Here is a 22,649-nt window from a genome sequence, read left to right on the forward strand (position 1 = left end):
CGGCCCAGCCCGGCCTGGCAGGGTCCTCCCATGGCCCATGCCACCCCCCCTATCCTGGGCAGTGCCCCCCAGCTCCCCTTCCCCGGGGTACACTGGGGTGGGGAGATGTTGGCTCCCTGGGGCACCTTCCAGACTGGGGCTCAGGCGCCCTGGTTGTGATTGCTGCCTGCGGAGAAGGGGTTAGCCCTGCCAGAAAGAGGTTCAGGGGGTCGGGAACGAGAGAGCTTCCTGGGGTTCCCCACCCTGAGTTGTTGCTACCAGGTCTCCTAGGACGGGGACTGGGGTCGACGGGGATGGCGCCCCGGAGCGAGAACTGGACCGGGAGCGCCGGTGCCAGGCAGCGGTGGGTCCAATGCTGGCACCGCCTGGTTAAGCCTCGTTATTAGGAGCCGCGCGATGGAGCAACGCGACAGACACCTGCGCCCTTTCCAGACCGCGGGCAACGGCCGCTGCTACCCAGGTAGGTGCGTACCCGGCCCCCAGGTCCCAGCACCGCTCCCCAGAGTCCCGGTGGGGTGGGAGAAGAGGTCCGAGGGTCCAGGGGAGCGGCGGGACGCGAGGACCCCGGGACGCTGCTGCTGCTGCTGCTGCTGGCTCCGGCGGCAATGTTTTTCGGCGGAGGCGGGATCATCTCGGAGTGTCCGCCGACTGAGCGCGCTGGGACGCGACGACTTGTCCGGCAGGGCCGACTCAAGAGTCGGCGGGGTCTGTGCTCAGGCAGTCTTGCCTCGTGGATCAAGACCCTTCATAATCTCTCCCCCTCCGCCACGGGAAAATCCAGAGTGGCCAGGTGGAATATTCAAGGGGCTCCCGGCGGCTTGCACTGGCCTGGCTCCACCGCGCAGGAATTAGCCACGGGGCGCTGGGGACACTCTGGGGCTGCCCTTCTCCTCCTGGGGGGCCAGCGCTTCCTGCAAAGGGGCAGGAAATAAGCCTACTGGGGGGGGGGGCTACTATGCGGGACTCCACCACTCGGTCCCAAAATACAGTACAAGGCAGGAGCCCTTTGAAGCAGGAAGGCCAGGGTGGAACAGGACAGGAAAGGAGGGGGCAGCACCTCAGATCTCAGTCCTGGCTCTGGCTCTACAGTGTCCAGAAGACACTATGGAGTCAGTGAGAAAGAAATAAACATGTGGCTAGAACCTGAGTGAGGAGAGAGACCATAGGAAAACCTTCCCGCTACTATCAGCCCCTTGTCCGTGGGCTTACTTGCCTCGAGTGACCTAGGAGCTCAGCACTTCACAGAACTGCCCAGCGCACTAGTGTGAAGGTTTCTGGCAGCTGGTAACTGCTGTCATTGAATTGGTTTTTTGTTCCAGAGAGACCAGCTTGATCCGTGATCCACGGTGGTGCCTCTGCTCTTGCTTAGCTCCTAAGAACTCACCAGAGAACTGTGCAAAGGGTGCGGGGCAGAGACCATTTGGGATGGCTGAAATACTCCCCTGAGGCTGGTGCCTAGGCACCTGGCTGCCTGCGGGCTGAAGAACTCCAGGACCATCCACGAAACTGTTGGCTTGAGCATCTTTACGCAGGCAGAGAGCACCCCACTACCACCACCGCTGCCCTTAAGCACCCAGCTGACTGTCTTGAACTGGAAGAGGAAACTTTTCTGGAAGTCAAGATGGTTCGGATTGAAGAGTCTGTACTGAAATAACAGATCCCAGCATCTGGGAGTGGTGATGGGGTGGGTGCTTTCTGAGTCCCAACTTCTTCAGTCTGCGCAAATAGTGCTGGTCCTTACCCTCAAGACACCTGCCTCTGGATCCAGGTTCTTGCTCAGGGGTGATCTCCCACACCCCTGAGAACTCCTGGTGAGGGACACTGCTCAGATCTCTAAGGAGGGGCCCCTGCTGCAGTATCAGCAGGTACCAGAGTGTGTGGGAGACGCACTTAGGATTTTCCACCCTTCTCCGCATCTGTCTGTCTCTCTGTCTGCCTGGCCCTATCCAAGGAGGTTCCTGCTCCATGTGGTTCCCCTGCAGAACCGGGCCGACTGGAGACAGAGGACAGAGACATAGAAACACATTCTGGGTCACTCCACCTCTGAGAGCCAATACAATAAAGTGGTGGCGAATTTTGCCTTTTTTTTTTTTTAATTTATTTAAGGTAATGTCCGAGATTTTAAACACACAAAACTGCAGGGGAAGTGCTCACAATTTTGATAACCACAGTTGTAAATAGAAACATTCATTTCTTATAAGATTATAAATATTTGATAACTGGAACTGTAAAATGCACATGTTTTATAAACAAAAAACAAACAAACAAACAAAAACCCTTTGCTTCCTGCTAAAAAAAAGGCATCATTTCCTCGAGTTTCCGAAGCAGCAGCTGATTATTCACAAAAATTTAAATTACAACTTTCGGGTTTTTTTTTTTCTTTTTTAGTTTCCTCTTGGAAAAGGTTTCCACTGGTATGTACAAAGTAAAACTCAGAGCAGGGAAATAAAGAGGTTTAAGGCAAAGAGAGAGTTCCTCGCAGTCCTTTCAGGCCAGGCCACAGAGGGACAGGTGGACCCCGGTCTTTTCACACAGACAGATGATGATGATGATGTGTGGACTCAAAGAGATGGGGCTGCTTATATATATACACATATACATATAGATATATATGTGTGTTTGTGTACTTGAAATTATATATTGGATATATTTCATTCACTGTACCGCACCTTCAAAAAATAAAATGTATATTAAAAAAAACAAGAGACAAAAAGGGATTAGAAATGTCTATGTACACAGTTTCACACCCCCCAGAGGATTCTGAGTTCCTTTTGTGGTCCAGTCGCTGCACACATTGCCTTGGCCATACTGAAAGGTCCTACTGGGCAGGGTGGAAAGCCACCAGGAGAGAAGGAAGGGAGGGAGGAAAAGGCTAGTCCTAGAGTCCTGGGAGAGCCTCTGAAGTGGGGTGTCTCTGGGTCCAGCACAGAAGGATCCCCAGGCCACCCCGCAGGGCACAGACAGGTGGTCCCCCGAAGAGGAGCCTTGTCCACCCCCTCACCTTCAGCGGGTCAGAGAGAAGAGAATTGGTGCTGGTGTCTGCCGTGCAGAGGTGTAGATGGGGCTGACAGTGCTGTGCAGAGCAGGCCAGACTGAGCAAGTGGGGCCACTTCCTGGGAGTACTCCACAGTCTGCTTGCTGATCCTCCCCTTTACTGCAGTGCCTAGAGATACGGCCCTTCCACGGCCCTCAGCACACACTAAGTGGCATGATCCAGAGAGCAAGTAGGAGCTATTTTTTTTTTTCTATTCACAGTTGTGTGAAATGCAGCAATAAAAATCTTTGGACTTTAGCAAGTTGTTTTAGCTTTTTCTTCATTGGAAATGTAATTAAGAAACAAGAACAAAACAAAACAAAAAGTGTTCAACGTCCCAAGATGGAGATTCGGGGATTTCAAAAAAGAAAATCTCAAGCAGCCCCTCCACACAAAAATAAAAGATGAAAGATGAAAGGAAGGGAAAGAAGGAAATAAGGACCCATCAACAGCAGAGCCCTGAAGCCAGCCCCAGCCCTAAAGCATGGGCCCCTACTCGCTGTCGGACTTGCTCTCCCGGGAGGCCGTAGAGTGGTTGTACAGGCCCTGTGCCATGAGGTGCACCGCCAGTGTGTTCTTGCTGCCTGCAGCCTTCTTGATCTTGGCGCGCTTGTTCTGGAACCAGATCTTGATCTGGGACTCATTGAGGCTGAGCTCCTGGGCCAGGCTTTGGCGCCGCTGCTCAGTCAGGTACCTGTTGGTCTGGAACTCGGCCTTGAGCCGCTGTAGCTGCTCCGCAGTGAAGGCTGTGCGTGGCCTCTTGTCTTCTTTGTTGGGGTTCTTCTTCTTTGGTTTACGGGATCTGGGGCCTGGGGGGGGGCAGAGTGGACAGAGCAGAGAGAGCAGCACAAGCTGAGTTGTGGACTGAGGGCTGGCTCCCTCCCCCTAGATCCTATCCTGGAATTGTTGGGTGGTTGGGGTTGAAGCAGGACCCCTGGAAAGGGTGCCCCCAATGGGATGTACACTTTGGGAGAACAATCCTGGTTGGGGGAAGAGGGTTAGGAGGGCTCTGGGGTAGACTGCAACCTGGACCTGGACCGAGGGATGGGTTTGGGGGGAACTCAGATGCAGCAGCTGGGGGAGCCCAGAAAGTCTGCTCCACTCACTGGCTGCCTCGCAAGTTCATTGCTCCTTTCAGGACTGGCTGAGTAACCTTTCCAGGCACCTTCCTGTTCCCCACATAGAACAGGTCCTCAGTTGCCGCTGCTTCCAGACTGGGGTGCCCCAAGGAAGGCCTGATTGGGGGGAGGGGGAACTTGTGACCTTGGACAAAGTGTTCCTGACCTCCCAAGGCACTCCTCTGCTTAGAGGTCACACTTGGAGCCTCACAGGGTTCTTTGAGGCCACTGGGGACAGTAAAGATGACAAGGGAGGGATGGGAAAGGAGAGGTTGGGGATTAGGGTGTCTATTTGGGTGGGATCTAAAGCGGTCAGACTGTTGGGGAGGAAGTGGAACTTGGGTCAGGATTGGGTGTGTGTGACTCTGCTAGACCCATCTCAGAGGCTAAATTCGAGAAGCTGGGGGCTGGTGGACCCAGGACTCCCCCTGTATACCCTGCATTCACCCTGACCCCAAAGCTGAAAAGTGGAGGCCCAGCCTGATGCTCCCCATGAAAGACCCCTTTGACCCTGCAAACCCACACTCTGGCTTTGACTGAGCTTGTGCAGATTTGAGGCATTTCTTGGGACCCACATCTGACCCTGCCCTCTCCAGAAGCATCTCCAGGAGTCCCCCCAAACTCCTTGCCTGTTCTCTCTCTCTCTCTCTCTCTCTCTCTCTCTCTCTCTCTCTCTCTCTCTCTCTCTCTCTCTCTCTCTCTCTCTCTCTCTCTCTCTCTCTCTCTCCCTCTCTCCCTCTCTCTCTCTCCATTAACCCCTGTGAACTGGTATTCTAAAAGGCCCGTTTCAGAGGAAGGGAGCTTTTTTTAAATTTTTATTTTATTTGGGAAGCAGGGCTCTGTGAGAACGGGCGTCATGGACTGAGCTGGCCCCTACGGGAGTGAGTGGGCTACTGTGTCGTTCCTCCCGCCTGGACACACAAAGCCGTGGCTCCTCCGGCCCATTGTGGGCCACTGTGTTAATTAAATATTAACAAAGGAGGAGGCGAGAACAATGGCGCAAATTTCAGATTTAGCTGCAGAAATTCGGACGATCTCGGAGAGATGCCCTGGATGGTTGCCGGAAAGCGGCTGAGGTGGCCCAGGGCGGACCATGGTGCACGCGTAGCGCACCCCCGGACCCAAAGCTGAGTACTGGGAGCCGGTACGGGCACTCGGGGAGCCTATTCTTAATGGCGGTTCCCAGTCGCAGCCACTTCGGTGGCTCTAGTGGCCTGGAAGGACTGTCCCGGTGCTTGGGAAAAACTGGGGCAGCCAGCGCCCGCGCCTCCGCGCACCCCAAGGATCTCCAACCTCTCTCCAGCTCCAGCTCCAGCTCCCTTTCCACTGGGCAGCCCCCAGAAACCTCGGGGCTACCTCTTTCTCTTTAGGGGGTGCAGGCCGGCCTCTGGCGAGGATGGGGGCTGAACTCCAGAGAGTCAGGGAGACCGCTCCCTTCCATCCTCCTAGGCTGCAGGAGCCCCAGGAAACCCATACTTTCCTCCCCGCGTTACCTGGGGCTTGCGGGGTCGCGGGGGCCTTCCGTGGGGCTGGGGGACCTGAGTGTTGAGTCTGAGCGGGCCGGGTGCTCTTTGAGGTGGGGTTGGGCGCAGCTTCTGGCCGCCGGTGCCACCCGGCAAACTCCGGCGGCTGCGGAGTGGAGCCCTGCGCACGGCGCGGCCACCCGCCGATGTCCCCAGCTACCGCGCACACGTCCTCTGCCCTGTCCCTTTGTGTCGTGAGGGCTGGGGGGGGGTGTCCCGGGTCGTAAGTTCCCCACCAGCGACCCCCGCGAGCCCGGCGCGCGGCCCCAGACTCACCCGAAGACGGCCGGTCGGAGTAGCGCGTGCAGTAGACCCAGGCGGGCCAGAGCATCGGCTGCGCGCCCAAGGTGGCGCCGGCCTGGGAGCTGTCGGAGTCGGAGCTCACGGACAAATCTCCGGCGCCCGCGCCGCGCGCCTTGAGCGCCCCGTCCAGCGCTCCTGCGGGGTCGCCGGCCTTCTTGGCGCCGCCCGGCAGCGACAGCGCCTTGGAGACGCCTTCCCCGCCGCCCGGAGAGTCGCCGGTGCCGGCCGCGAGCGGCCCGCCGGGTCCCGGCGTGCTGGGCACATTCGAGCGCTGTTCCCGGCCCGAGCCCTGGAGCTGCTCCGCGCTGCCCGCCGCCTCGCCGCCTTCGCCGGCGCCCCGAGCGCCCGGGCAGCACGTCCCCGCGTCCTTTCGCCGGCCGAACTCGGGCCGCAGGATATTGTCGATGAAGAAGTTGGTGACGCGGTGAGGGTGCTGGTGGTGGCCCGGCGCCTGGAGCACCGCGGGGAGCAGCAGAGCTCGCCGGCGACCGGTGTCCGCGTCTCCCGGGCTGCCGCCCCCGGGGCTGGGCTCCGGCGGCCGCTGCCCCTCGGCCGCCGCCGCTTCGCTGGGCTGCGGGCCATCCTTCTCCATGCTGGGCCCGACGGGTTCCGAGCGCGCTCGGCGGGCGCCCCGCGGCACTCAGCCGACGGCCGCGACGCCTTCGAGGCCGGCCTGCGCCCCGACCCGGCCTAGCGCTCCGAGGGCCCGCGGCGCGGCGGCCGCGGCCAGGGCGGGCGCGCCCCGAGTGTCCGGCCGCTCTCCGGGCGCAGCCACGTTCGGAGCCGCGCGCGCTCGAGGCCGAAAGTGGCGGCGGGCGCCCCGAGAGTCCAGGTCGGGCGCGGGCCGGCGGGGCGCCGGACGCTCACGGGGCTCCGGCGGGGGTCCGGGCGTCCGCTCCGCGTCCGGGGGCCGCGCGGGGCCGGCGCTGGCGCATCAGGCGGCGGCGCTCTCGGCACTCGAGGGTGCGGGGCGCCCGCCGCCGCCCGCACGCACATGGAGCCCCGCGCGCCCCCGCCGAGCCCCGCGGCCCCGGGCGCATGGAGGGGGCGGCGGCAGGGCCGGGCCGGGCCGCCCGCGCGCCTCGCCTCGCCTCGCCGTCTGCGCGCGCCTCGCCTCGCCTCGCCTCGCCTCGCCTCGCCGGCCTCCCGCCGCGTCCTGGGCGCGGGCTCGGGACCCGGCCGCTCCGCGCGCGCTGAGACTCTCGCGCTCGGGATTTTTGTTCTTATTTTTAACCGAGCCCCGCCAGTGACGTCGCGGGCCGGGCTCCTGGACACGTGCCTCGGGCCAATGGCCAGCGCGCCGCGCGCCCACGTGACGCGCCCGCCGCCGCCGGTGACAGCCGCGCGTTCCGCCCCCCTTAAAGCGGCCGCGGGCTCCGACCCGCGACACCCCGATGCGGACCCCGCTCGGCGCGACCCTGCCCGGGCCGCGGGGCTGGCGCGGACCACATCTGGGGGCGGCGACGCCCTGCAGAGGCCCCGGCCCCCAACCCCACCCCCGGCACACCCCGGGGTGCAGGTGCCGGCGCGCGCCGAGGAATTGCTGTTTTTGACATTTCCATATTGTTTACCGTCGGCAAGACTCCCACAATTCCTTGCACAAAATGCATCAATAATATGAAATGAGCCGGCGAGATACAAAGGGACGCTTGGAGTCCGCGGCGCTCTCGGGAGGAGGGGCATTCTCTCACTTGCGAGGGACCCGCAGTGGACGCGCGGGATGGACCCGCTGCCGCAAGTGGCGTGCGTGCGGGCACCTATCCCAGAACCGGCGGGGGTCCCAGAGAGCATCCTTTCCTTAGACCCACGCTGCTCCACTCCGGGAGGTGCTGTGAAAATCCACGGAGAAGCAAGCCGGGATGAACTCGGAATATTTTTCATTTGTGAAAAGAAGAGTGAGTTAGATCCAGCAGAAGGTTCAGGACCATCAAAGAGAAAAAGACCCTCCACCCCACGCCAGCACTTCCCCTCCTCCCCCAGGCCTCCACTCCAGCAGTGGGCTACGCACCTCCCACCCCATCCCTCACAGTTCGCCTCATTTTTATTTATCTTAAAATCCTTGATATTAGTTTCTCCAGAAAGCAGAAACCCACTGAGGGTGGAGTCAGGACTCAGTGGTGAGAATGGGGCCTCCATTCGCTTCTTCTCCTTTCCTTGTTCCTGCACCCCTTTCTAAGCAGCTCCCTCAACTGAAAAGTCCACCTTGACCTTCTGTGAGCCCTTCCCCCTGTTTGCTCTCCAGACTCACCAGCCTGGGCTGCCTTGGTCCTCCTGTCTGTCCATCACACAAAACAACTTTTATCGGGGCCCAGAGAGATAGCACAGCCGTGTTTGCCTTGCAAGCAGCCAATCCAGGACCAAAGGTGGTTGGTTCGAATCCCAATGTCCCATAGGGTCCCCCATGCCTGCCAGGAGCTATTTCTGAGCAGACAGCCAGTAGTAACCCCTGAGCAATGCCGGGTGTGGCCCAAAAACTAAAAATAAATAAATAAATAATAACTTTAATTTTGTTTGGGGGCCACAGCCAACTATAATCAAGGCCTACTCCTGACTTTGTACTTAGGAATTCCTCCTGTTGGGGCTTGGAGGACACTATGTAGTACTGGAGAAGGAAACCAGTTTGGCCACATGCAAGGCAAGCACTGGACCCACAATTTGGTCTTCTTCCAGCACCATTGAATGCATTTTGTTAGCGGTGGTGGTGGTGGTGGTGGTTAGTTTGAGGGCAGAACCTGGACATGCTTAGCGCTTACTCTTGGTTCTGTGCTCAGGGCTTGGTGTTCTGGGGACCCTATTCAGTACAACTGCTTTATCTCTCCACACTCCCTACCTGGCAAAGGACTTTCTAATGGGACTTGGAAAAACATCCAAACAGGCAACTGCGGGTTTGGGAGTATTGGCATAATAATGCATCCCTGATTGAAAAAGGGAGGAAGGGAAAGAGAGTTCCAGGCTCCAGGCATCGGCTACCCACAGATGCCAGGTTGCACTGAGTAGGAGACAGGCCCAGGGGAAGAGGAGCTGAAAGGGGTTCAGCTCCCCGGAAAGGAGGAAGGACAAAATGCCCTGAGTCATCAGGTCACTGGTAGGTGGGCTGAGTCCTAGGACCAGCGGGGCAATCCAGCCCTTTCAGTCTGAAGGGAGAGGCACATCTCTTCCTGCCCTCACAAAGGGCCCCTCTCACTCAGGCAGGTGTGGCCTGATGGGATCTACCCCTCCAGTCTCTCTACACAGATTCCCAACAGTGAAATCTGCTCCGGAGGAAATTGGGGCTGGGGGATTTGTGGGAAGGGCTTGTGACACAGGGAATGGAGTGTTCCTGCAGCAACTGACCTGCTGGCCTGGGCATGAGCTGCCACCACTGTTTTCTGACCAGACTGGCAAACAGGCTGCAGGGCCCAAGCTTTTGGCTTCCAGAAAACCTTTCCGAGTGATTTTCCACCTGTCTCTCCACCTCAGAAACAGTCTGGACTATTAATTCCAAGACCAGGCCCCTGGAACTGGATTCTTTGCCTCTCCAGGTTTCTGCACAAAATGAGTCCCCGCAAAATGTGGCTTCGGACTTGGGACTACACAACAGCCGCAGCGGGAAAACTCCCGTCCAGGAACCGCAGCGCTCACTGTTGGACCTGGGCACCCAGGGCCTAAGGCTATGGGTTTGCGCAGACCGAGGGCCAGGTGGGTAGAAAGGGGAGAAGAGCACATGAAAATAATTAGAGACGACGGTGGGTCCCGGGGCTAATGCGGGACGGGCAGAATTTGGGGACTGTGCACCAGCGCCGAGAGAGGAGCCAGCCCTGAGGGAGACTCCAGACGCTACAGAAGTTGATCCGGGGCTGAAGGGTCCCGCCGAGAGCTGGGCACGTTCCCCAACCTCCCTGCCCCGGAGATCCAGCGCCTGCCCGCCTTGCGCGTACTGTGCGGCTGTGCCCGGCCCGTGCGCTCCTGCCTCGGCACTCCCGGCCCCGCTACGCCCTCTGGCCGGCCAGCTTCAGCGCTCGTCACTGCCGAGCGGAGAACGCTGGTGACCACCGCCTGGATGCCGCTCCCGGAGAAATGAGGCTCACGCTTCCTGAGAAGCGGCTGGGCCGGAGAGTAGCTGGCGAGCGGTTTCGGGCCCTGGGCCTGTGACTGTTCGGCGCGCGTTGGCTCCAAATCTAAGGCAGGGGATATGACTTTCCGGGGCGGCCCCAGTTCCCCACGCGTCTCCGGGGACCTTGCGGATCTTCGAGAAAAACCAACACGGTGCAAGCGGGAGTTCCGGTCCGAGCCTGGCCACAGAGCCCACCCTATCCCGCTCCGGAGAGGACCGTCTCCAGTGAGCCCAGTCTGGAATCCAGCAGGTCCTGGTCCGCCAGGGAACTAGGCAGCGAGGGAAGCTCCCGGCGCAGTCCCCAAACCTGACCCAGCCAGCGGACAAAGACCCCAAGTCCCAAAGGCTGGCGCTGGGGAGTCGGTGTCTGTTCAAGCTCTGGGTCGTGGCACATACGCATTGAATATGAAGGTCTGGGTCAGTGCTCTACCAGGGAAAGAAGGAAGGAAGGGGTTACAGACATGAGGCCTGGGTTCAGCAAGACTGGCATGTGGGGTACCTGGGCCCCATCCAACCCTATCATCCCTCCTGCCCCAGGGCCCATCAGACTGGCCCAGGCCCAGGGGAGCAGGTGGGGCACCAAATTGCCGGGAGCAGGATGGAGATGGACCCAAACCTTCTGTCTAGGGAACAGGGGTAACCCTTTCTAAAAATGGCCACAGAGTCAGTGGGGGGTAGAGGGCACCTCTCTCCAGGTTTACCAAAGAGACTGACCCTTCCTTTGGGGTTAGGAGATGGCTGCCTTTCTTGAAGGACAGCTTGCTGGAGCGGGATCTCCCCTTCTCTCCTCTCCAGCTTGCCCACAGGCTGCTGGGACCCCTCATTACAGCCAGAGAGCTCTGGATTGTGATCCTGTCCACTGGGGGGGCCTGCATTCTTTACCCCACAGAAGTGGGAGGCTCAGTGTCAGGGGGCCTTGGTTGGCTGCCTCACCTGGGAAGCCTGGCCAGGATGCTGTGAGCACCTCCCATTCTGTCAGCAATGCTGGGTGCTGGTCAGAGGTGCACACACTCCCAGGGCTGTTACAGCATCTGAGGAGCATCTTTCCCAGACCTGAAGAGGAGGCCCAAGGTCCCTGGACCAGGCTGGGAAGTGGGGGTATGTTTGCACCAAAGTGTCTGTGGTGTGAAGGAAGGGGTTCAGCAATTCCCCCCCCCACACACACACACACACATACACACACAGGGGTCTAGAGCTATCCCCTTGATGCAGGGAAACGTCTAAATTGGATTCTTCCAGCTTGGAGAAGGTTGGGGTCTCCCATGAATAGTAGCAAGGTCCTCAGCACCCTAAGTCTGTTGGCAGAAGTTCAGTGTTTGAACATTTTAGGTAAGTTCAGATGTTAAATAGAAACAAACTGATGGGGGCCCAGAGTGATAGCACAGCAGTAAGGCACTTGCCTTGCATTCAGCCAATATAGGACGCAAATCCCAGTTCAAATCCCAGCATCCCATATGATTCCTGGAGTCTGTCAGGAGTGAGAGCCTGAGCGCAGAGCCAGGAGTTAACCCCTAAGCACTGTCCGGTGTAACCCCAAACTGGGACCCAACCCAACCACTCATGATTAATGAAAATAAGGGACTCCTTAGCCTGGGATTCAGATCAGGAAACAAAGGTCTTAACTATCACCTCAACATTATCAACAACAGACACTTCGAGGGCAGTCAGGGATATGGGGAGCATCAAAATCTCACACAGATAAAGGGTTGATTTTTTTTAAATGTAAGTTCCAGTGAGTCAAGAACTGATTCTTTTGTGTGTGTGTGGGGGGGGGGTTGGGTCACACCCGGCAGTGTTCAGCGTTTATTCCTGGCTCCAGGCTCAGAAATTGCTCCTGGCAGGCACGGGGGACTATATGGGGTGCCGGGATTCGAACCGATGACCTCCTGCATGAAAAGCAAACGCCTTACCTCCATGCTATCTCTCCGGCCCCCAAGAACTGATTCTTTAACCAAATAAATATATTAAGATGCACACTTGGACAGAGAAGAATAGAACTAAATTTGTGGGTTTCTCCAGATGGAATTATTTGTTCATTCCAGGAAGTTCACCACAATGGGCTCTTAGCATAATAATGCAATAAGGGAACCCTCTTAGAAGGTTCTGGGGTTCTTGGGGCCGGAGAGATAGCACAACGGTAGGGCATTTGCCTCGCATGTAGCCAACTCAGGACAGCGGTTTGAACCTCAGCATCCCATAGGCTCCCCCTGGCCTGCCTGGAGTAATTTCTGAGTGTCAGGTGTGACCCCCACCAAAAAGGTTCTGGGGTTCTCAAGACACCATCACTGTCTGTGGGGACCTGGGCTCTGAGATCTCCATGGGCTGTAGACAACTGCCCCCCAGCATTTGCCTGAGTCCTGCAGAGGGTTCAGACCCAATCCCAGCATCCCCCCAAATGCCAATTTGGGGCACTGAGTTCAAGCCCCTACTGAGTTCTCTCTCCCCCACCTGTCCTCCCAGAACCCCATCTTCATCGGGATGCAGGTGGGGTCCCTGCGGTGGAGTGTTTATGTTATGAAGTTGGTGTGTCTCATTCCAGGCAATGTACAAAGACACAACAGCCAGAGCACATTAACTGCTGGTCACCCCACACTCCCCTGGGAAGATGGCCATCTCCAGGCGGAGAGGTTTAGAGCAAAGGGGCAAAGGGGGCCGTCCCCCCACGAAGGAGGCTCTGCTCCTGTGAGTCCAGCTGTTCTGTGAAATGTTCCGTCCATCTCCAGAAGAAAACCTGGCTGCCTTGCAGCGTGGAGCAGAATCTGGAAGAATCTGAAAGGCATAGGAGCTGGGCCTTCTCCACCACCAGTAGCTTCTGCCCAGCAAACTCTCCCATAGCAGGGTTCCCAGGCTGACCTCCTGCTATTTCCCCAAGCACAAACTTGGGTGCAGAAACAGGTGGGGGGGCTCCCTGAGTCCGGCATCACCCAGAGAGGACTTAGAGGCGGTTAGGAAGCCCTCCGCATCAGCCTCCCTGTCCAAAGCCAAGATGGGGACACTGTACACTGGACTTTGCCTTATTGCGAGGTGCAGATGGGCGCGGGGGACCCAGTGGAGGAGCAGGAGGGGCCCCAGAGGCACAGAGGTCTTGCGAGGAGCTCGGGCCTTTGCTCGCTCGAGTGTAACTTGGCCTCTTCCTGCCCTGGGAACGCCTCTTCTTCCCCCCGCTGTGAACTGCAGCCCCTGTAGCAGCACAGCTGTCGGTTGGGTCGGGGGTGCCACCGCTCGCGCCAGGCTCGGTTTTCTCCTCGCTCCCCCGTAAGCCCCTCGAGCAGGGCCCTTGCGACGACCCTAGGAACTTGCGGGGCCCCGGGCGCTAGCGGGCGCCAAGCGGCTACACCCTGGCTGGACGCGCACTTGTCTGTGCCGGGCCCTGAGCAAACGCTCCGGGCCCCGCTGGCTAGCGATCCCACGGCCAAAGCCGAGTTGGGGGCGCAGCGCGGTGTGGGGGGCGCGGATTTGCGCACGGAGGGAGCCTTGCAGCTCACAGATCAGAGAAGGCGCCCGCCCTGTCCTCAGATGAGGTCCAGTGAGCCGCGCAGTGAGCGCCTAGAGACAAAGAGGAGCCGGCCAGGCTGGGGCCGCTTCAAAGACACGGGGTCCGGAAAGGGTGGGCTTGGGGCTGCCACCTGCCCGATCCCTAGGACCCCAGGACCCTCTGCCCCGCACCAGCTGGATTCCCGTATAGTCCTGGAGGATAGCGCGGGTCCACCCGCTCCGGAGAACATCGCTGCGTCCTTCCTCTTCCCCCTGGAGTGGGTGGGTGTCTGCGGCGGTCACTTCCCACAGATTCAGACTGTGCCCTCAAAGTGTCTCCCCGGTTTCCCGCCTGCCCCATTCCACAGCTTTCCGGTGAGGGGCGGGAGCCTGCGGTCCTGGGGGCAGGGAAGAGGCTTAAAGAGAGGGGGAAGAGGTCAGAGGTCGGGAGGGATTGTGGCTCAGTGACCCCTCTCATCCTCCACCACCCCAGGGGGTAGTCACTGAAGTGGAGAGGGGTCCCCCACACTTTTTAATAAGCCCAAGTTGGGAAACATACAGATAGGGACCCCTCCCCACTCTGAGACTGCCAGCTGGTGCCTGGGACTCAGGGAGGGGGACCCACAGGGGATCCTGCTTCTAAGCCCCATCTTTGGCCAGTGCAGGACACTCTCCAGGGCTTTGCTGCTGCTGCTGCTGCTGCTGCTGCTGCTGCTGCTGCTGCTGCTGCTGCTGCTGCTGCTGCTGCTGCTGCTGCTGCTGAGAATGAAGGCCCTGAGGTATGCATTGATTCCACCAAGAGGTATCCCAGGCTGGGCACTTGGCCCAGACCTCTTTTCCCTCCACTGGCCCTGGGGTCTCCACTGTTTCTGTCTTTCTGTCAGGGGATGGTGGGAGGAGGCACCTACTATGCTATCCCAGGGCCTCCCCATCCATTTTGGGCTTGAACTTAGGCTGTCCCATGCCAGAATGAATGCATGACCTCTCATAGTAGATTGACTACTGGTCTCTCAGTAACAGGAAGACTGCTGCCCAGTCCTCTCTGGCTGCTGTGTGTCACACTGGCTTCTCTCATTCTCCTCCTCCTCCAGGCCTCTGTCCTAATAGTCAGGAACTTGTCTGCACCCATCTCTGGAGGCCTCTCTCTCCCCCACTCTTGACCAGCAGCCATTCATGTTGTCCATGTCCTAGCGCTCACTTGCACAACTGTGGGGTTTTACTCCTGGGGTCCACATATGGTCACCTCCTCCATGTCCTACTCACACCTGCCATGTGTAATCTTCTCCCTTCACTTCCTACCTACACCTGCCCCATGTGGTCCCCCAACTCTAAACCCACCACCGGTGTGACTTTTCCTCCACCTGTGTCCCCAGTTTCCCACTCACCCCCTAACCCTAACCTCTGGCAGACACAAAATAATTCATTTCTATTGCTTGTTATAACTAAATGGCTAATGGAATTATAGAAAAATACTTTGGTAAAGGAAATTAGTGAAAATTGTTATATTTCACAAGTCATTATTTGAGGATCTACTAAAATGTCTTTTTGCGAGGTAAGCCTTCTGTGTTGTCTGTGTTTATTGAGCTTAGTGGATTTCTTTTTGTGTGTGTGTGTGTGGTTTTTGGGTCAAACCCGGCAGTGCTCAGGGGTTACTCCTGGCTCCATGCTCAGAAATTGCTCCTGGCAGGCACGGGGGACCATATGGGACGCAGGGATTTGAACTGATGACCTTCTGCATGAAAGGCAAACGCCTTACCTCCATGCTATCTCTCCGGCTCCAGCTTAGTGGATTTCTATGCTACTTTTCCATCACATTTGCTGGATTTCTACTGGGCTGTTAGTTCTGTGAAATTTGGAAAAGTCTTTTTTGGGGGTGGCTCTGCAGTCAGGAATCACCCCTGGTGGGCTCAGGGGAACATATGAGATATCAAAGACTGAATCTGGGTTGGCTTGTTCAAGGCAAATGCCCTCCCCACTGTACTATTGCTCCAGCACTGATCTTTCTTTTCGGGGGTTGAGGGGGGACACACCCAGTGATATGCTCAGAGGTCACTCCTGGTGGTGCTGGTGGGACCATATGAGGTGCCAGGGGTTGAGCCTTCATTGTTCTCATGCAAGGCAAATTTTCTTTATTCTGTACTATCACTCTAACACTGTTTTCTAAGATCTTTCTCCAAATTCATTGATTCTCTGACACTACCATTGTGCTATTGCAGGCAAATTATGATTTTATTACAGATGTGTTTTCCAATTCCAAAAATTTATATTTTATTGTCTGTTATTGGAGTTGCATTTCCCTGCTGAGGAACACCCTCCCCACATTGCTTTGAATGCAATAACCTTGAATTCATGGAAGTTTGAGATAGCAGGTTGAAAAATATTTTCATGATCACCCAACATCTGGGTCACCTGGAAGTTGTACTCTACTGGCTAATGCTTGCCTTGAGAGTTGGTTTCATACTTTCCGTTTCTTGCCAAACCAGTAGCTGTTTTCATAAAGAGGACTGGAGGAGGTTTGGTAACTACATGTTACCATGTTTAGGACCCCAAGAGCTACTGGAGGGTCTTGCAAATATTCAAGATCCTTGGATTGAATTGAATTGAATTGAATTGCTCCCTTCTGGTCCTCCGAAGGAGAAACAGAAGAGGGAAACAGAAAGAGGAAAAGGCAAGATTCACCCTTGACAGCCAGATTAGCTGGATCTTCCCTGGAGACCAGTGGAGGTTAATAGGGATCACACATGTCACATCACCTTCACACCCGAGAAGGCTAGAGATTCCCACAGAGGTGTTGGCTGTGGTGTGCTGAAATCTGACACTACATAGATGACACAGACATCAGGATGTCATACTGGTCCTAAGCACATTCATTCATTTGTCCCTCTCACCTGGTCGTAAGTGTATTCCATTTAACCTTTAGTTCTACCTTGCCTCCAATGTTCATTTTTCACGTAATACACACATCCTTGTACAATGTTAGACCAGCTCAGCATCCACTGCACCTGATCTGCACCTAGGCTGTCCCTGGACAGGACCTGCATTATTGATATTCTACCAGTAACGAGACTGTATTATATGCATATTCTATCTGTGCCCGACTGCTCTTATATCTTTATTATACCTGTATTATACATGTGCTGTATCTATCTATACTATATCGGTGCAATACCTGTGTTATACTTGCCCTATATGCTGTCCCTACCCTACTTTCCCCCCATGTTCCCTGAGGTTGCTAGACTCTGCCTCCACCATGGCCAAGTTCTAATGTGCAGGCTTTGCTGCTCTGTCCTATGTTTGGAACACTGTCTCTGAGCTCCTGGAAGGTGGGCAGTGAGGTGCCCAAGCCAGGCTGGCACTAGGTGGAGGGTTTATGGGTTCCACATTCCCAGCCCTGCACAGTGTGGGACAGTAATTCATGTCCACACAGTGTGGCTGGCCCGTCCTCCCCACAGCCAGGTCCTTCACATGTGACTTCAACTGGCTCCTCACTGGGGCTCCAGGCTGGGGGTTCAGAGCCCCTTTTTTATTCGAGGTGTCACAGATAACAACAATCCCTTCAGGGATGTGGCTCTGTGTCATCACACTCTCTTTTCCATGGGAGCCAGAAATCAAACCATTTCTACAGCAAGGGCGTTAGCTGGGGGGTGGGGGGTAGCACAAAGGGGAGGCCCAGCTCGCTTGGCCCCACACATGTTCTCTCTAACACCACCAGGAGTTGATCCCCGGCATCCCATATGGTCTCCTGAACCCACAGGAGTGATTCCTGAGCCAGGAGTAACCCCTGAGCACTGTTAGGTGTGACCCAAAAATCAAAAAAATTAAAAAAAAAATTAAAGAGGTGCTGGAATGATAGCACAGTGGGGAGGGCATTTGCCTTGTAGGTTTGAACCCCAGCATCCCATATTTTCATGATCACCCAACATCTGGGTCACCTGGAAATTGTACTCTACTGGCTAATGCTTGCCTTGAGAGTTGGTTTCATACTTTCGGTTTCTTTTTTTTTTTTTTTTTTGTGGTTTTTGGGTCACACCCGGCAGTGCTCAGAGGTTATTCCTGGCTCCAGGCTCAGAAATTGCTCCTGGCAGGCACGGGGGACCATATGGGGCGCCGGGATTCAAACCGATGACCTCCTGCATGAAAGGCAAACGCCTTACCTCCATGCTATCTCTCCGGCCCCCATACTTTCGGTTTCTTGCCAAACCAGTAGCTGTTTTCATAAAGAGGACTGGAGGAGGTTTGGTAACTACATGTGGAAGTTTGGGACCCCAAGAGCTACTGGAAGGTCTTGCCTCCCAAGCCTGCCAGAAGTGATTTCTGAGTGTAGAGCCAGTAGTAACCCCTGGGCACAGTTGGGTATGACTCCAAATCCAAACAAAACAAAACAAAACATAAAACAAAAAAGATTAAAGAACTGGAGATTATTTAGACAAATTACAAATGGAATTTGAAGTGCAAACAACTCAAAGGTAGGACTCACGATGCAGACCCACCAGAGAGCCTAGTCTGGTGCTGGGGGGTGGGGGGCCATGTCCAGGCCCCCTGCTTCTGTCACCTGGCAAGGGAGCATTTCTCTGCCACCACCATGACCGGGGCCAGTAATGTGGGGTGTTGTGTATGTAAACATTTCCATGGGATTATTATGTTACTGACCCTACCCTGATCGATGATTGTGCCCTACCCTAGGGTGTGACCTGGCATTCTGCTCCCACCATACGGTGGTACCTGATTCTGCTCCCACCCTAGAGTGGTACCTGATTCTGCTCCCACCCTAGAGTGGTACCTAATTATGATGTATAAAAGCAAGGGTCTGTGGAAGGCTGGGGCTTTTTCCAGGGGCCAATTCTGAGGCTTTTGGCTTCAGCATTATGCACGGAATAAAGCTGTTACCTTCAGAAGCCTGACTGCCTCTTAGCTTTATACCCGGCGCATTAACCTCAGAACCGCCGGCTGAACAGGGTGGCAGACATGTGGTCCGAGCTGGAGGAGAAAGACCTCATCCTCCATCCCTCCATCATCAACCCCATCAAGGGTTGTTCTGCAACAGTGGGGGTGCTGTGGGAGCTGCTGTGGCTTCTCCCAGCTCTACTTTGGATCCAGGTTGACGTCCAGCTCTGGGGAAGCCAGGCACCCTGTGACTGAGCCCCGCTCTGGGCTGGCCTGTCTCCCAGGCTCCAAGGAGCTGCAGGGCACCACAGGCTCAGGGAGGGTGGAAAGGGCAGCCAATGGCAGCCAGAACCATGGACCCAGCAGATGCAGGCATGGAGACCTGGCAGAGCCCCCGGTCCACAGGCCTAGAGATCACACATTGGGCACAACCACGTGGTTCTTGAGCGCAGAACATGAGTGTTCTGATGCCAAAGAGGGGACCAAAGCCTGGATGCCCTGGCAGGGAGCAGCCAGGAGGAACAGCAGGGAGGGACGGACGTGTGTGTAGGGGAAATGCCCTGTGAGCGCCCTTGAGCTGGGAGGCCCCTGTGCTGTGATAGGAGCAGCTCCTCGTTCATTCCTTAATTCAGCCACATTAGACTTCCAAGTTCCAAGGTGGCAGGCTTCATTCAGTGCCCAACACCCTCCCTTCTCCTCAGATGGCACCCAAAGCTGGGCCTAGGCAGCACATCCTGCCTCTGGGGTGGGCTCTGAGGCAGCTCTCACTGCTCGACTCAGGTTGGGGGTTGGACCAAACTGCTTCCTTTTGGGAGCTCCAGGTTAATCCCCTTGTCCTGGTTTTTGCTGGTTCCTGGGGGCATCTACACACTGTGGCTCAGCAACCACAACCAGTCCTACAGCTTCATAGAAAACACCATGGCCCAGTTGGTTCAATGACTCTGGGACGCTTTATCTCAATGACTGACTCTCCTGCTCAGGGCTTCAATGGCTCTGTGAGTCAGTAGCTCAATGGCTCAGTAGCTCTGTGGGTCTGTGACTGAGGGGCTTCTTTTCTGCTTCCTTTCAGAGTCCGCTAAATTCACCAGACTCCAGATAACTAGGAACTCTCCCATCTTCCCCGGAAGCATATTTTGTCATAGTGGGGAATTGCCCTGTGGTTCTGGCTTCTGGAGGGAAATGCAAAGGGCTTGGCAGACTCGGGGGTCACTGCTATCACCAGTGCTGTGTCAGTTTAAATCACTGGAGGGTTCTGAGTCTAGGGAGCAGTTCCTGCCCAGCCTGGCCCTTGTCTTGTCCTGTCCTGTCCTGAGGAAACAGACCGGTCCCCCAGGATCCTCCAGATTAGAGCTTGGCCCCCATGAGGCCCCAATGTGTGGCCTGGTACCTCCAGGATACACCTTGTGGGGCCATGGGAGTCCCCATTGGAGTTTCGAGGAAACAGTCTGTCCCTAGCATCACCTACCACAGAGGCCTCTTTGGGGCTCTTCTATGTGACCCATGCCTGCAGGGATCAGGAGTGTATTTCAGGGGGACCTGTCTCACCCACATGCTCCCCGAATCTCTACATGTCTGAACCTCTTCTGGTGGGGCCCATCTGCAAAGATCAAGCCTGTCTCACTTGAGAGTGTAAGTTCAAGCACAAACTTTTTGTTTTGTTTTGGGGCCACACCACCCAAGCATTACTCCTGGCTCTGTGCTCACAAATTGCTCTTGGCATGCTCTGGGTACCATATGTGATGCCAGGGATCTAACCAGGGTTGGCCATGTGCAAGATAAATGCCCTCCCTGCTGTACGATCATTCCGGCCCCAGACACCCACACTTGACTCCTCTGGACACATCCATGCACCAATATTTAAACATCTCTGGCCTGACAGAGAGCAAGTGGTCAGGTGGAGACATCTAGAGTCTGCACTCAGTCCTCAGAGCTTGCCCCTTGCTGAGTTCTAGGAGGGGAGGAGCGAGGCGTGTGCATTAGGGTTCCAGTGGAAGACGCCTCACATGCTGTTCCTGGGGAACCTTACATCCCCACACTGCCTGTTCAAGAAAGGAGCACCTGGGGCTAGGGTGCAAAGGGAGGGTCCTGCTCAGCTGTGTTCCTAATTTCTATGCCTGCCTGCCCCCGCCATCCTATCACCTCTGGGGGCTTCTGAGATGGAGAGCCTCTGATGGCCACAGATGGCCATGCAGAGGTATTTTCTAGTCGAACCTGGCTCTCCCTGCTCCTCACTGAGTCACTCTGAGTCCCAGGCACTCTGCTCTGAGATGGAACCTGACTTTAAATAGCTGCATGATTATGCCCAGTTTCCTTCCCAAACAGCCACGATAATCCCCTAGCAGCCAGGCTCTGGTTCTGCCTCTGTGGGATCTCAGCACCCTGAGACCCTCTTGCCACCACTGCTAAGCAGGAGCCCCAAGGGGAGGGGACCTGCCCCATTTCCTTCCCAACAAGGGGCTCAGTCAGACTCTGACAATTAAAAGGATGGAAGAGCCATTTGCATTTCTCCTGGGCTGCTGTGACCTTCCAGTCAGCGTTCCACTGTCTGCTTCAGCAGCAGGGCGAGGGGTCTGAATAATTCAGCTGTATGGAGCCGGCCTTGGGCCTGACCTAGTTCCTGGAGGTGAGCCCCTGCCCGCTCCCTCTCTCACTGTCAGCCCACATCTGCAGTCAGACCCCGGGAAGGCACCCGAAGTCAACTTAGAATCAAGGTTTGGGAACCGAAATTGATGAATCAGAGACCTAATTTGTCTGACATCACCTGCAGCCTTAAATTTAATTAACTTCCCATCTTGGGTGCAGGGCCCTTCTGGGTAGTCTATTGGCTCACATAGGTGCTGCAGACCTGCAGAAAGGGCCGCACTGGGGAAGGCAGGTGGGGCTGGAACATGGGATGACCTCCTTGGCCCTAGGGCCCACTGCCCAGCTGGGAAGGTGCGTGGCTGCCCTTGGTGAAGCTGCATTTCTCGGGTGCCCAGGGGTGAGAGAAAAGAGAAAAGGCTAAGGGGCCTGGGGCAAGGCTGGTCTCCTTTTGGGAGGTGTCCTGGCTCAGACGCTCCCTCCTATCTCTGCCTTCGGGCTTGGCATCCTTTCTATGCATGTATGTATGCATGTATCACCATGCCTTATGGACACATGTATATGCATGCATGTGCTTGCTTGTGCACATGTAAACATTTAAAGGTGTGTCCATGTCCATACACGTATGCGTACATGTATGCCATGCATATGTCTATAACCATGTTTGCATCAATGGTACATCTGCCTATACATGCCCATGACTATCTATGATTGCATGGGATATGGACACACACTGTAACGCTTTCAGAGACAGAAGCTGGGACAGGCTTCTTCTCACATGTGGTTCCCCTGACCAGGTCCCACTTTCCCAAACCCCAGGAGCCTCCTCTGTACCTAGCAGGGGTCTGTGGTGGATTGGGGTGCGCCTGTTTCTTGCCTCAAAATGGGGCACGAGGCATTCATCTGGGGGCTCTGATGGCAGGGCTGAAGATGAATTGTGTAAGCAGAGACCCAGGAGGTGATGTGCTGGGGACAAGAACACAGAGTGTGGGCTGGAGAATTGGAGAGAAATAGACTGTCAGTCTCTCTGAGACTTTATGGGACCCACTCTCATGAGTGACCTGCCTCAGGGCCCCAGGTCCCTTGACCTACGCTAGGTCCCTTGATCATAAGCTGCCAGCAGCTTCTCAGCCTGCTTAGGCAACGCTGTGGCACCATACCACACAGGGTAGAGGGCATGTGGGTCTAGACAGGACCTCTGATGGGAGCCAAGCCTCTAGGGCCTCAGCTCTGAACACCTAGCCCTGGGCCCTTTCCGCAGCAATCTCACACTAGGACACACCCTCCTCCAGCAAAGGGCCCAGGCCTCCTGAATCCCCTACCCCACTCCCAAACACCCTGCTTGGCATCCAGAGCAGCTGTACCTCGATCCCTTGGTAGTGACAGGCTCCTTTGTTTTTGTTTGTTTCTGGGTCACACCCGGCAGCACTCAGGTTATTCCTGGCTCTACACTCAGAAATCGCTCCTGGCAGTCTCGGGGGACCCTATGGGATGCCGGAATTCGAACCACCATCCTTCTGCATGCAAGGCAAACGCCTTACCTTCATGCCATCTCTCCGGCCCATGACAAGCTCTTTGTGCCACTCTCTCCCGCCTTCGCATAAAGCCGCCTTTCTACCACCCAGGGCGTCAGGTGAATG

General features: G+C 56.2%; 2 protein-coding genes across 2 annotated transcripts in view; one reads left to right on the forward strand and one right to left on the reverse strand.

Annotated features, from left to right (window-relative positions):
• Positions 1-22,649, forward strand: part of XRCC2 (X-ray repair cross complementing 2) — an 813,538-nt gene that overhangs the window by 102,389 nt on the left and 688,500 nt on the right. The gene's annotated exons all lie outside the window — the stretch shown is intronic.
• On the reverse strand, positions 3,390-6,577 carry EN2 (engrailed homeobox 2). The gene is made up of 2 exons (XM_049785300.1): positions 5,952-6,577; positions 3,390-3,843 (listed from the first exon to the last, which is right to left on the reverse strand). The coding sequence occupies exons 1-2, from the start codon at positions 6,568-6,570 to the stop codon at positions 3,527-3,529; spliced, it is 936 nt and encodes a 311-aa protein (XP_049641257.1). The 5' UTR covers positions 6,571-6,577; the 3' UTR covers positions 3,390-3,526.

The sequence above is a fragment of the Suncus etruscus genome, chromosome 13 (assembly GCF_024139225.1).
Source record: "Suncus etruscus isolate mSunEtr1 chromosome 13, mSunEtr1.pri.cur, whole genome shotgun sequence".
Taxonomy (NCBI): Eukaryota; Metazoa; Chordata; class Mammalia; order Eulipotyphla; family Soricidae; genus Suncus; species Suncus etruscus.

Excerpts from the sequence above, each read along its gene's own strand:
- EN2 (XM_049785300.1), bottom strand. The coding sequence starts at position 6,570 with ATGGAGAAGGATGGCCCGCAGCCCAGCGAAGCGGCGGCGGCCGAGGGG. Across the intron at positions 3,844-5,951 it reads CTCCGACCGGCCGTCTTCGG|GCCCCAGATCCCGTAAACCA; the intron begins GTGAGTCTGGGG and ends GCCCCCCCCCAG.